The 12397-nt window shown below is 57.6% G+C and overlaps 3 protein-coding genes across 8 annotated transcripts; 2 read left to right on the top strand and 1 right to left on the bottom strand.

The window, feature by feature from the left end:
* Window positions 1–150: 150 nt before the first annotated feature.
* KVP17_004151 (uncharacterized protein) lies at window positions 151–655 on the top strand (the record flags this gene model as incomplete). Of its 2 annotated transcripts, none has more annotated exons than XM_068522089.1 (2): window positions 151–495; window positions 587–655. In XM_068522089.1, the coding sequence occupies 2 exons, from the start codon at window positions 151–153 to the stop codon at window positions 653–655; spliced, it is 414 nt and encodes a 137-aa protein (XP_068372345.1). The 2 variants fall into 2 exon arrangements, with proteins under 2 accessions (XP_068372345.1, XP_068372344.1); XM_068522088.1 differs by having other exon boundaries at window positions 524–655.
* A 153-nt stretch (window positions 656–808) lies between these two features.
* KVP17_004150 (uncharacterized protein) lies at window positions 809–1340 on the top strand (the record flags this gene model as incomplete). Of its 2 annotated transcripts, none has more annotated exons than XM_068522086.1 (2): window positions 809–1135; window positions 1164–1340. In XM_068522086.1, 2 exons carry the CDS (start codon window positions 809–811, stop codon window positions 1338–1340), a joined length of 504 nt encoding a protein of 167 aa, XP_068372342.1. The 2 variants fall into 2 exon arrangements, with proteins under 2 accessions (XP_068372342.1, XP_068372343.1); XM_068522087.1 differs by having other exon boundaries at window positions 821–1135.
* Window positions 1341–1405: 65 nt separating this feature from the next.
* Window positions 1406–11962, bottom strand: KVP17_004152 (uncharacterized protein; the record flags this gene model as incomplete). 4 transcript variants are annotated; one of them, XM_068522092.1, is made up of 4 exons in its annotated part: window positions 1406–6099; window positions 6128–10595; window positions 10624–11485; window positions 11514–11962. In XM_068522092.1, 4 exons carry the CDS (start codon window positions 11960–11962, stop codon window positions 1406–1408), a joined length of 10473 nt encoding a protein of 3490 aa, XP_068372348.1. The 4 variants fall into 4 exon arrangements, with proteins under 4 accessions (XP_068372348.1, XP_068372349.1, XP_068372346.1 ...); XM_068522090.1 differs by lacking the exon at window positions 11514–11962 and having other exon boundaries at window positions 6045–10595; window positions 10624–11235; XM_068522093.1 differs by lacking the exons at window positions 6128–10595; window positions 10624–11485; window positions 11514–11962 and having other exon boundaries at window positions 1406–5821.
* Between the last annotated feature and the right edge of the window lie 435 nt (window positions 11963–12397).

Raw genomic sequence — 12397 nt, 5'->3', positions numbered from 1 at the left:
TTTATCTCCTGGCGCTCGCCTCCACTGCGTTGGCCGGACCTACCGTGTTCTTCTCCAACAGAAACTAGTGAGACTAATATCAAATGCTGACTCAGCCTCGATGGCTTGGCGCACTCTGACACATTGGACACTTCGCATCTGGTGAACTCCATGGCCAGTCAGTTCAAGGTGGAGCATGAAGGAGATGTTGTCATCTGCAACGTTGACAGCATGAATTCCGACTCGTTCTTGGGAGCTCTGCAGTCTCAATGGAAAGGTCTGAAGACTATGATAGAGACTGCCACCTCCGCGTCAGTCTTTCTTCACGCGCGTGAAGAACTCGCGGTCACTGACTCCGTCACGTACATTGAGGACTACCACAAGTGTGTCAGTCAGATTCAGCAGAAGACTGAAGCTCCGACTCTTTACGTCCTTTCGGCGAGCAATGGCAGTCCTCGCATGCTCCAAACTACCGCGGAAGAGCCTAAGTGGCCCCATGTTATTTGGATGGTCCCGGTGAGAGTTCTAGGGCCACCTTATCCAGACACAAGTGGGGATGTTTCTGACAACGCTAATTTTCATCTTGCTTGGCGTCCTGTCTTTCCAGTGCCTTCTGGCCATTGACGCACCTGATGTTTTTGCCGAAAAGCCCCTGAGTATCGAGCGCGAGTATTGAGTTGTGTTTAAGAAATGCCCTGCTGTGGGCAGTGTATCGGCAGTATGTATGGTTGTGTGAGCAACTGCTACTCATGACATGCAGAACAGTGCCCTCAACATACCGGCAGAAATAGTTGGAATTACACCAGTATTGAATGACAACTAGCCGACCATGAGGACATTCATGAATCCTCCGACATTGATCGATAAAGGACGCCTGCGGTTCTTCATCTGTGACTGTCCGAACGACGACAACCTCTCTCAGTACCTGGAACAAATGAACCAGCTCAATGTCACTGACTTGGTTCGCACATGTGAGCCGACCTACGACAAAGCTGCGGTTGAAGCCGCAGGGATAAACGTTCACGAGATTATTTTCAGGGATGGAGAGGCTCCTTCGGATCAAAAAGTAGATGAGTGGCTCGAGATTGTCAAGCATGTCAGCAGCAGCGACGGTGTAGTGGCAGTGCACTGCGTCGCTGGCCTGGGTCGGGCACCCGTGAGTTCCTTGGGGACCGCTTATGCAGTTGATGGTGGCCATCGCGTTAATAGAGTTTGAGAAGTTCGATCCTCTAGACGCAGTTCAGTACCTTCGAGACCGTCGGCGAGGGGCGATCAATCGAAAACAGCTGGCTTTTCTTCGGACGTATAAGCCAAGACTTAAACAGCACAGTAGCTGCTTCGCGTGTCTAAAAAAGAAGTGATTGAGCGTTGTACGTTGAACAGCTGCTGTTTCTCGTATCTAGGATGTCGTCGTTGTTTATGAGTTCTATTTGTACCACTGAGGCGATATCTCATCCACCTTCAGAAGTCGCAGGAACCAGTTAGCACTGTCATCGAGGCGACTTTGCTCCTCTATCTTAACTCCGTACGTGCACTCCACGAAGGCTGTCACGTCGAACGGCGTCGATATTTTCTCCTCCTCGCTCGTGATGAGGATTCTGTGAGTGGTGGCCAGGGCTAGCGCTCTAAGAGGGTCTTGTGTGGCCTGAGTCGCGGAGAGTCTCAGCATCGGCGATTCCGGATGCTCCAGAAGTACGCACTTCGGCCCAACGACCTCCTCCAGCAGTGTGCACCCTGTGCGACTCGCCATGGCCAGTTGGAATGTGGCATCGAGCCAACACGACACCACTCGACGATGCCGCCACGCGTTGCTCTGAATCGCGCGGGGGTAGACGCGTAGAGCCTGCCGGCTCGGTGGAGAACCCCAAGTGGGTGTCGGTGCCTCCGGGTTGAATACAGGTTCGTTGACGATTTCACAGGGCAGGTAATCGGGGTGCTGGGGAAGGCGGCAGTTCTTACGATGGACATCGCAGCCCGCTTCAGCGTTTCCCGCCTGGAAAAGCGCAGCCACCTCGGGCAGCAACGCTGTGGCGCACTGTATTGTGCCTGGTTCGCAATAGAATGGGTGAGCATCCTGTGTCGCCAATGTCCTGTTGGACCTCCAATCAGGCATGTTTCGTGAATTAAGCAGCGAGTCTACCCAGGTGCCGGCCTTGTTGGAAATCAAGTCGGCGCACAACGGAAAAATGTGGCTGATGGGAAAGGTCTGCATCAAAGGAAGGCTCACGAATTCCAGCTGCGGAGGCGCGTCCGTGACTTGGAAATTCTCCACCAGCAACCTGTAGCCCTCAAGAACTGCTACAGGCCCACCACCTAATACGCCAGAGAGCAAGGCGCACTGCGAAGCCATGCACAGATACAGCGAGGAGTCGAACTGAGCGAGGAGCTCCTCCTGGGTGTCGATTTGAGCGAGACCTGGGTTCCGGTGCAACCGTAGGAAGAGGGCAGAAAGCTCCATCCACGAAGGATGGCACGCCGGGTTCAAGCACAAAGAGTCCCAAATATTCCGCAAACAGTACTTTGTTTGATCTGCAGCGGAGCCGCCTTCGTAGGCGAACAAGGCTGGGTTCGCGGGAGTCATAGCGAAGAACGCGTCAGTAACGTCAGCCGGCAGCTTGCGGAGTAGTTTGGCTCGGATGAGCAGGCCGTGGCTCGCATCCACCAGCTCGGATAGGTTTTCTCGGGTCCGCGCATCAGGATTCACAGAAGGAGCGCGGTTTCGGATTTCGGAGGCCATACTTACTATGTTCTGGATTAGCACGGACACCGGAAGCCTGGGCACAACCTCGAACGCGGGGAAGGCCAGCCCGTTGACCAGATTCAAACACGTGAGCCAGTGTGCCGGGTGGGGGGAGTCCGCCAGCACCCGGCAGAGGCACACGGCCAGTCTCAAGTCTCGCGAGGGAAAGGAGGAGTTCAGAACGGTGTAGACTTCAGGTGGGGTCCGAGACCTACCGGCTACCAGGTCTATCAGCAGGGAGACGTTGTGACCCACTTCACTCATTACGGCCGCCATGGACGGCTTGCAGACTCCCATAAGCAGTTGCACACGCCCAGTCAAGAGCTCCACCACGCACTTGAGACTCATGTGGCGTCGCATTTCCTCGAAATGTCGTCGCCATTTAAGCATGTGGTTCTGCACGGCTGACGTGTTGTCCGCGCCGTCCAGCAAGCCCACCAGCTCTCGGAGCTCCTCCCCCAGCAGCCACGTGACCCGGTTGAACGGGAAGAACAGGGCGTGCATGGCCTGCTGGAATCGACCGGCCTCGGAAATCCGGTGTGCTTCTGCCGTGTCGGCCACGGAGGCGATGGAGGCTCGGTACACGGCTTCAGGACCGAGCAGCTGTTCGTGTCGGAGGAACACGCTCCGCTCGGCCGGGGTGGCAAGCAGGAAGAACGCCAGGGAGGCCAGAGGAGACCTCGGCTGGCCAGGGGAAAACCAGCACCGATCAAACTCAGGGAAGCACGAGCAGGAGGGCAGATTCACGTGGGTTGGGGCTTCGCAGGCGTCCACCAGCTGCAGCATGCCTTGGCGGTCGTCGGACGCGACGAGCTCCGCAACGGCAGAGGACCCGACAACGGCTTCCAGTCGCCTGCTGCACGCGCCAGTCATCTTCAGCAGCCGGAGCAGCAGTCCTTCCACGCGTGCGCGATGGCTCGGCTGGCGCCGGACTGCAGCTTCCAGATGGTCGATACAAAGCTCGTCGAGTCCGTAGCCGTCAGCCAGCAGCACCAGAGAGGACGACAGCAACGGCTCTTCCCTACACAGAGGCGTCAAGTGCTCCATCAGCTTGGCAAAATGTGACCGAAGACGCTTTCGATGTCTCAGCGCCTCGGCAAGCGCCTGGTCGGTGAAGCAGAAATACTTCGCCGACGTAGGCACTCGCAGCTCGACCATCCACTGAGTAAGCCCGACCGTGGAAGTCTCCACAACAGCACGCTGGTTGGAGAGCGCGCAGCGCGCGAAATCGGCCTGAAGGGGACGGTATGGAGCGCCAGGGTCATCCAACGCCGTTGGGGCCACGGTGGTGGCTGTGTTCAGCAGCTGAATGGTCCGCTCCGACAGGTCTGCGCACGCTTTCAGGACGGGGGCCAGAAAGCCCCGCTTGCAGGTCAGCTGGCCGGCAGTCAAGCTCCCGACGGTGGAGATGTATTTCGATAGCATCAGATTTGGTGGAGAACAGCCGTTCAGAAGGGTCGGAAGGGCTGTCCCCATGTTAGCCAAGAAGATGGGGCTTAGGAGCACGTCACAAGTCATAAACCACGCGGGGAACAAGTCGCTATGAAGTGCGGTGGACAGTCGAGGAGACTCCATGAGAGTGAGGAGCCGCTCAGCGGGATTCGAGGGCAGCGCGGACTCGATCCGCCTGAGAAGAGGGTCTCGTCGAGAAGGGCAGTGCACGAGGCACATGCAGAGAGGGACCAGAGCATTCGTCGCCGAGACGACCGACGGCGAACACCGCCTGTGCACGGTGGTTCGTCGGAGAACGTTGCAACCCGGCTGGAACATGAGCAGGCTGGCCATGGGAAGGCTGGCCTCCTCGCCAATCGAAACATCAACCCAGGGAGCAACGAATCTTTCAGTGTCTCCGCAAGCGTCCAGCAAGTCCAGCGTTCCAAGTAACGCGTCAGCGAAACAAGGCAATGATGCCGTAAACGCCGACCACCTACACCAAACCTCCAGGATGAGCAGCAGTTGGCCTTGGTCAAGCCCGACGAACGCGGGGGGCCGTGAAACAGACAGAAATGAATCCAACACTGACTGGTAGACGGTGGGGCAGGCTTTTAGATGGCTGCCGAGGCAGGACAAAAGCACCAGGAACTCCGCGAGAATGGGGTGGGGGGACCGGGTGGCGCCTCGAACCAGGCAGTCCAGGATGAAGCTGAGTTCCGCGGTGTCCCCAGACAGCATTCCGTCGAAAATCCCAGAAGACGCTTCATCCGCCATGCTCAAGAAATCTCTTATAGCGACGTGCAGTAGAGCGGGGGCTACCCTGCTTAGCAGCGGTTCGACGAAGGTTGGCGGAAGTCGGACGAGCAGCCGAAGCACGTCCATACAGATGGTAACCGACAGGTGCCCTGTGGCCTCGTCGGCCACGTGGGCCTCCAACGAGGCAGCGACCAGCTCTCCCAGCTCGCCAGCGAAGGGTCGCGATGGCTGCTCACACCGGAGACAGGCGTCGATGGCGCTCATCACCACCCAGTAGTCCGGCGTTCCCCTAGCATGCTTCGAGAGCATGACTCTCAGAAGCGACGGAGAGAACGGGTTACTGGGGCGATTTTGGTACACAAGCACGGCGAGCGTCAGCACTGTTGGCAGTGACGCGACAGGAGGCTCTTCGATCGCGCGGAACACAGCCCGCAGCGAGATATGGGGTTCCGCCACCATAATGGCGGCGATCATGGCAGTTACGTGATTGGAGACCGCAGAGGACGAATCAGATGTCAACAAAGCGCACAGACGCTCCAGTCGCTCCTCGCAGTCAGGAATAGCCTGAACGTTGCAGATCATGTGCCAACTCTGCACATGAGGAGGTAGCGCTAAATACTTCAGAGGGCACCCCGCTGCCTCCCGGAATTGCCGGCCGCTAACGTGGAGGAGAGTAGCAAGTCGTCCGTTCGGCTCCGTCGCTGTCCAGTACTCACAGTGCGTAGCAAGAAGAGCTGCGGCGCCCGGCGGCATGACGGCCCCGTTCTTAAGGTAGGCAGCTACGTTGGCTACGAGCTGTACCCGCGTGACAGAGTCCTCAATGAAGACCACAGGCGCCTTCGGATCTTGCGCCACGCCCAGGAAGTTAAGGAGGGCCGGCAGCAGTGTCGGAGGCGGCGGGTATCGCTTCATTGCTGCCTCGGCCAGCAGACAAAGCGCATCAGGGTGCCAAGGGGTGCAGGCGAGAACTTGCCACACCGGCGTGCATGTCGCAGTATCACGGAGGAAGGGCTCTAGGGGCTTCAACGGCAGCTTTCCAACGGACTGCAGACAGAAGGAAGGTAGACGGAAAGGGAGCTGGTCGGTCGCAGCCCCGGGTCTGTGAAGCGTGTGGAATGCCGCAAGCTCTGGACCGTTAACTTTGTGATTTGCTGCGAGTTTCTCGCAAATGCTCCGAAGCCGCGGCAATACTGCGTCGGAAGGCAAAACCCCACTCACTGCACCGTGTCCGGTTGGCCTTCTGCGCGCACTTCGAAATGACCACATACACCAGTAGGCGCGCCGCGACGACACCCCGAAGCGCGAAATCGAGCTGCAGGCTCTCCTCCACGAAGGTCGCCCAGTGACTGAGCACAGGACGCTCGTGGTGGAGAAGAAGGAGACCCCAGCATTGCAGATGAAGGACTTTCAAAAGGAGCGTGTGAAGCGCATTCTCTCCCCCACCGTACTCAAGCTGCTCGAAAGTCGTAGTAACCTCGGTGTCGGACATGGAGGATACAGTCTCCAGCAGCCGCCGCCGGAAAGTGGGCTCCGCGATAAGCCATAGAAGCGTCGAGGTAAGGATGAGGGGCGTGGCCCGCCGCGGCTCATACTTGATCAGGGCTTCGTGGCTCTTCTGAGAAATCCATAAGATCGTGATGGCAAAGTGGGGCGAGTTCAGCAGTGCTGATAGGAAGTCAGTCGGTAGCACATCTACAGGGTCCAGTAGAATCGCTTTCACCTCCTGAGACGTCAGAGAGTCCAGCACGCGAAGCGTGGGGGCAACGAGGATTGGTAGGAAGGGGCGTATAGACAGAAGCTTCACGGCGATTTCCACGAGACGCAAACAGGAGGTTTTGTTGGTCCCCGGTACCCTGGGATAGACCGCCAAAAGAATCGAGAAGATTACCGCGCAGTTTGGGACGCGACAGGCCAGAACTCCCACTGCGCCCGCCACAAGGCTGAGTCGACTCAGGGAATCAGCCTCCGCGCTTGGGGTTGACCGACTCAGCCACTGGTTGGACTGCACCGCCTCTTTGCGTTCCTCTACGGAAGAGGCATAGACGTGTTTGACGCCTAAGGCCAAGTCAACAAGGCGTTTGCTGACGTCGGTAAAGAGCGAGCCTTGCGCGTCTTCTGTGCCATCGCAGTGAATGGAGGAGTAGAACTTGTCCGGTAGGCTCCAGAGAGCCTCAGTGGATTTGCGGAGAGCAGGTAGCTTCAGCACTAGTGCGGAATCGGGGGTGGTCTTAATAAGCGAGGCCCACTGGCTGAGCAACGTTTCGAACGTCTCCATGGCCTTGGCGGTGGGTTTCGTGTGTAGCCATTGGCTCAGGTCTCCGACTTCGCCTACGTGGAGAACAGGTACCAAGGGGAGCAGGTCGATGGCGCCTGGACACGCCACGCACCTGGCCACCAGCTGGAGTAGGGCCTGCAGAAGCTCCTCGGAGGTTACTCGCTGGAAGCGGCCCAGGGTGTGCTTGACACTGTGAGGTCGCACCGCCGTTCGCTCACGCGAAAGAAAACTCAGCCAGTGCCTGCAGAAGAGCACCACAGATTCGAGGGCATGCTCCGACCTATCCAACGTGAAGAGGCAGAAAGTCTGGCAAACGACCATTCCTTCGGAAATACAGTCCTCACACGTGCGCTCCGGCTGCTCGAAGGGCACCTGCAGAAGGTGCTGCCTCACTAGGTCCAGGAAGACCTCTCCTTGCGCGTCGGTCAGTTGGCGAGGGCCTGACGCGTCGAAAAGGCGCACGAGTGCAGTGGACACGACGCCGGCTAGCAGCAGCTCGAAGCACCTGGAGTGGATTTCGGGACACGAGTTGTTCACGGCGGCGACCAGAACATTGCCAAGTTGTTCCACGTCTGTAGGCTGGAGGCGAAGCAAGGCCTTGGGACGGATGTCGTCCAGCCATTGAATAACGTCCTTGAGGTGAATCTGGTCAAGAAGAATATCAAACGCGGGACAGCTCTCGACCATGGACGTCAGTAGAGCGCTCAGTGATTCAGTAGCAGGGACGACTTGACTGACCAGCTGGCACGTCAGAGTCCGCAGGCCTGGATTCGACGCCCCGCGCTGCCAGACGTCTCCCAATACAGCGGACCTCACCGTGAGACTCTGCAGCCACCCAACTATCTCCTGCAGCGTCATGGCGCTCCACGTCACCAGTACCAAGGCGGCCTCGACAAGTTGGGCAAGCATGGGCGCGTCCGCACTCACCAGCTGGCTCTCTGAGGCAGCCACCATCAGAAGGCGCACTCGAGCTACATGTTCGGGAGGTGGCACTGTTGAGTCCAACGAGAGGTGCGGCGACAGCGACGGCGGTTTCACTGGCTCTAGCCGATTGGGCAGCTCCTCGATGGCACACGGATGGAGGTGAGAGAGAAGCATATTTACAGTCTGAGGCAATGGACCCTGCTCTTGTGTGGCTGGAAACGGCAAAGCAGTCTCAACTGAAGCCGGACATCGAATTTCCACATCCCTCAACAGGTCGTCGAGCACGGCAGATACGTCCAGCCGCATGCCGTTAAGCAACAGCAGCAGGGGCCGTGGCTTGTAGAGTCGCGATGGAAACCGTATCAGCAGCACCTGCGCCAACTCCACTACCTTGGTTTGAGTATGCACTTGGGCGGCCGCTGACGTCCATTGTGACACGATGTCCTGCCAGTGCTCGTGGTCTTTAACGCGAAACCCGGTGACGGGGAGACCCATCTCTAGGCAGATAGGTCGAGGAGGCGCAAACGATATCGCTGCCAACTTTTCTATTAAAGAGGTCAATCTGGCAGGAATGTAGGTGTCGGTTGGGAGTTGCTTCAGAAAGGTCAGCCCAGCAACCTGGGCAGCAATGGCATCGGATGAGAGCAGTAGATGAAGGTACTCGATTTGCTCGTCGTCCAGGACGGGCGGGGAGAGGCGGATAGCAATACAACTCAGGCTCAGGCTTGCAATCCCGACGGAGGGGCAAAAAGGCAGAAGGCGTTGAAAGTAGCTCCACTCGCCGGACGTGGACTGCCTGACGCCAGGCAGCAGTGAATACACGAGCAAGTACCCACAAGGGGTGTAGGTCCCTCGGAGAGCCGAGAGAAACCGCGCTGCGATGATGGACACGCTGTTCAGTCCCGGTGGTACGGCCTCGAGGAACTCCTCGGTAGAGGCCACGTCACGTATAAGCGGGCACTGAATTAGGTGTCTTGGTTGGAGGTCAGAGGAATGCTGGTCGCTAGACATCGCGAACTGCTGTACTACTTTCACCAGGTAACGGATCGACACACACAGCGGGTGTTTGCGCTCTCCAGCTGGGCTCAACTCAGCGTCGTCAGGTCGAATTCTGAATGGTAGACCCAGCTCGAGGAGCAACTCATCCGCGTGAGTCACCAAGACCGCAGTTGTCATCTCCACAAAGAAACGTCTAGAGAAGACGTTACGAAAGCCCTGCCACACCAGGGCAGACATGAAGGCGGGATCCTCCAGCGCGGCGTAGACTAGGTATCGGATGAAGCGTAGCCCAGGGGCCACCGAGGACAGCAACGCTGATCCCTGGTACTCGCTGTGAATGGCCGTGAAAAGCTTCAAGATGGACTGGAAGAGATCTCGGGCAAAGATGTAGGTCTCCTGGTTCAGCTCTGCTTCGTAGCAGGATCCCTCTACGGTCTCAGAGATCTGTCTCAGCAGCTTGCCCGCACAGCGGTGCAGAAGCACCGTCAGATGGACGGGTTCCGAGTCCAGAATCCCCGATGGAGACGCGCTATGCATGCGACGTCGAATGTCGGAGGCTCTGTCTGGTCGTTTGCCGGAGGGGGCGGTGTCCAGGTGAGTACGTATCAGATGGACTGTGGCAGCCAGGTCGGCTGCGCGAAGCATACACACGGCCAGGACCTCCAACCTTTCCAAGGCTTCGTGCTTCTCAGACGACAATTTTTTCTTCAGAATCTCGAAAAAAGGGGTGGAAAACCCAGGAGACATCTCCAGCTCAGGTCGGGGAATGTGAAGCCCAGCCACCAAGGACAAGACGTCGATGTCAACGTTGGGGGTGTGCACTACAATGTTGGGATCCGCGATAGCTTGAGCCAGCGACTCGCAGGTGTCAGATACGGACACGGAGGCTTGCCTCAGCACGGGAAGGAGACTGGGTCGTTCAGCGACCCGACTGTCCAGTGCGCTGACAAAGAACTGAAATATGCGGAGCATTATCGCCCGACAGGCAATGCTAGGTCCGTCACCATCCGAGAAGGCGGCGAGGTTCGCCAAGAGAGCAGGAATTGTCTGACCTGTAAGGTCAGATGTGAACTCGAGAGTACCCTCGCAGCGGATGGCCAGCAGGTTAAGGAAGCGGGCAGCGCCGGAGTCGTCGCAGGTCTGAGAAAGATAGCTGTTCGGACCAGGCAACGCGGCACATTGTAGTATGGCAGTGGCGTCCCCCACCAGACACAAACAGTCCATCAAGACGTCTCGGGGAGTTAGCATTAAGGCCACAGAGGGTTTATCGTGGCAGACGCCGGTCGCAGGAGCCGGCTGGAACTCCATCTCGACGCCCTCCAACTGCCGTAAGGTGGTCTGACAACGGCAGGCAGCCATATAGTGCGCCGGTGGCTCAAAGAAGGTGACACGCGGTGCGACGATGACACAGTCTTTCAGCGCGCGTGAAAACGGATGTATGTAGGAGGAAACTACATCGGAAATGCCAGCCATGACTCGCGCCGAAGCCTGAATTAAAACGCGAAACGATACTCACTCGACCACCGGGTTCGAAAAACGCCCTGCATAGCGGGGGTAACGACAAGTTACTCCTGGAGGGCTCCAACGCCTCATCGCACGCTTGGCTCGCTCGATGCAATGCTGTCATTACCACGGCCCATCGACTTAGCACGCCCCACCACAAAGCGGAGGTACCCTGCCATACAGCTATCCACAGGGGGCTGACCGCCGGTTGCCGGTGCGCCAAAGGCACGAACACGGGCTGCACGGACATGACGAGCAGGAAGTTTTGGAAAATGTCCTGAAGCGCAGCCACAGGGATCTGCTGTTTGGTGCTGGTCAGCAGCAGAACTGCCCGCGGCATCAAGAAGATAATCCGCAGGTAGCACAGCTGCTTCTCTAGAGCAGCATCCATGGTCGACACAGTAGGGCCGAGGGTAATACAGCAGCGATGTGTCCAGCAATCATGCCCGTCTTCAGGCGGTGTGGGCTCTGCCCCCGAGGCAACCATACGATATGGTAAGTACCGATGAGACTTCCAGTCTTGAAGGAGAACGGAGACGTCTCGCAGCAGACCATTCGTCCAGCTTAAAATGCAATCTGTGACCCCAAAGTCGCTACCATAGGCTAGGACCACGGACTCGAGCATCATAATAGTCGTCACGATACACCTCTCCTGTAGGTAGAAGTCGTCCGTCGCCACGAATGGCCTCAGAACCGACCCAATCAGACTCTGAAGAAACCGTTCCAGTTGGAAACGGCATTTCTGCAACCCGGTTGTCAGAAAGTTGGTCACGCCGCATTCTGGGTGCGCGCGCACATACCTACAGATCCGTGAGACCGGAATGGAGACCACTCGCAGAATCTCTGCGACCACGGACACTGTGGGGCTTATCTCGCTGCATCGCGCGGGCCTCCCTGACTCACTTTACACGCAGCAGCTGCGTCAGCGTGCTGGCTAGCGTCGCGTGAAACCCCTCCACGTTGGCCAGAACCTCCTCGAGCACGGCGTCATCTGACCAGTCGTAGTCGATAGGATCAGAGTGGAGGTCGCAGGCGCTGTACTTCAAATGGTAGTGGCTCCAGCACAAGTCACAGTCTGGCAAGTCGACGGCGTGCAGGACCCCGAACGAACGGCATACTGCCACATACAGGCCTACCAAGACGTCCTGCACGTTCCCAGTTGGATTCGTCAGCTTGGTGAGCCAATCAGTCCATGAGGGGCAGAATGGGCAGCTTGCGTGAATGTGCGCCTCGAACGTAGACTTGAAGCTTTTGAGCTTCACACTTTCGTTGTTCACAGGTCCGCTGGCGCTGACGGTCGGACGCTGGGCGTATGGTGCTGCGCGAGTGATGCCTCGCCTATGCACACTCATGCCCGAAATTGAGCCATTTCCGCCCGGCCCTTACATCCTTGCGGCCTTCGGTGCCTCAGGCGAAGCACTGACGGAGCAGGTATGCTAAGAAGACGGTACCGCAACGGTCGTCGCACAGATTAGACGCAAAGCACCATGCGCGGTTGTTAAACATTTTTGACTATCTAAATCAACGACTTATCTAAATCTACGACTCATCTTCACTCCGCAGTTCTTCTTAGCATACATTCTCCTTAAGGTAAGTAGCAACACCATCAGCAGTCGGCTTCATGGCGGCCTTGCCCTTCCTCCAGTTCGCCGGGCACACCTCACCGTGCTCCTCTGTGAATTGCTGAGCGTCAACAATCCTTAACACCTCCTTTACGGACCTGCCCAGAGGAAGATCGTTGATGATGGTAGAGCGAACGATTCCCTCCTTATCAATGATAAAGGTTC

Source organism: the organism of the source record quoted next (assembly GCF_019968985.1).
Source record: "MAG: Porospora cf. gigantea B chromosome Unknown PgB_NODE_686_length_12397_cov_137.042, whole genome shotgun sequence".
Classification (NCBI taxonomy): domain Eukaryota; phylum Apicomplexa; class Conoidasida; order Eugregarinorida; family Porosporidae; genus Porospora; species Porospora cf. gigantea B.
This window is presented reverse-complemented; position numbering and strand designations above follow the sequence as displayed.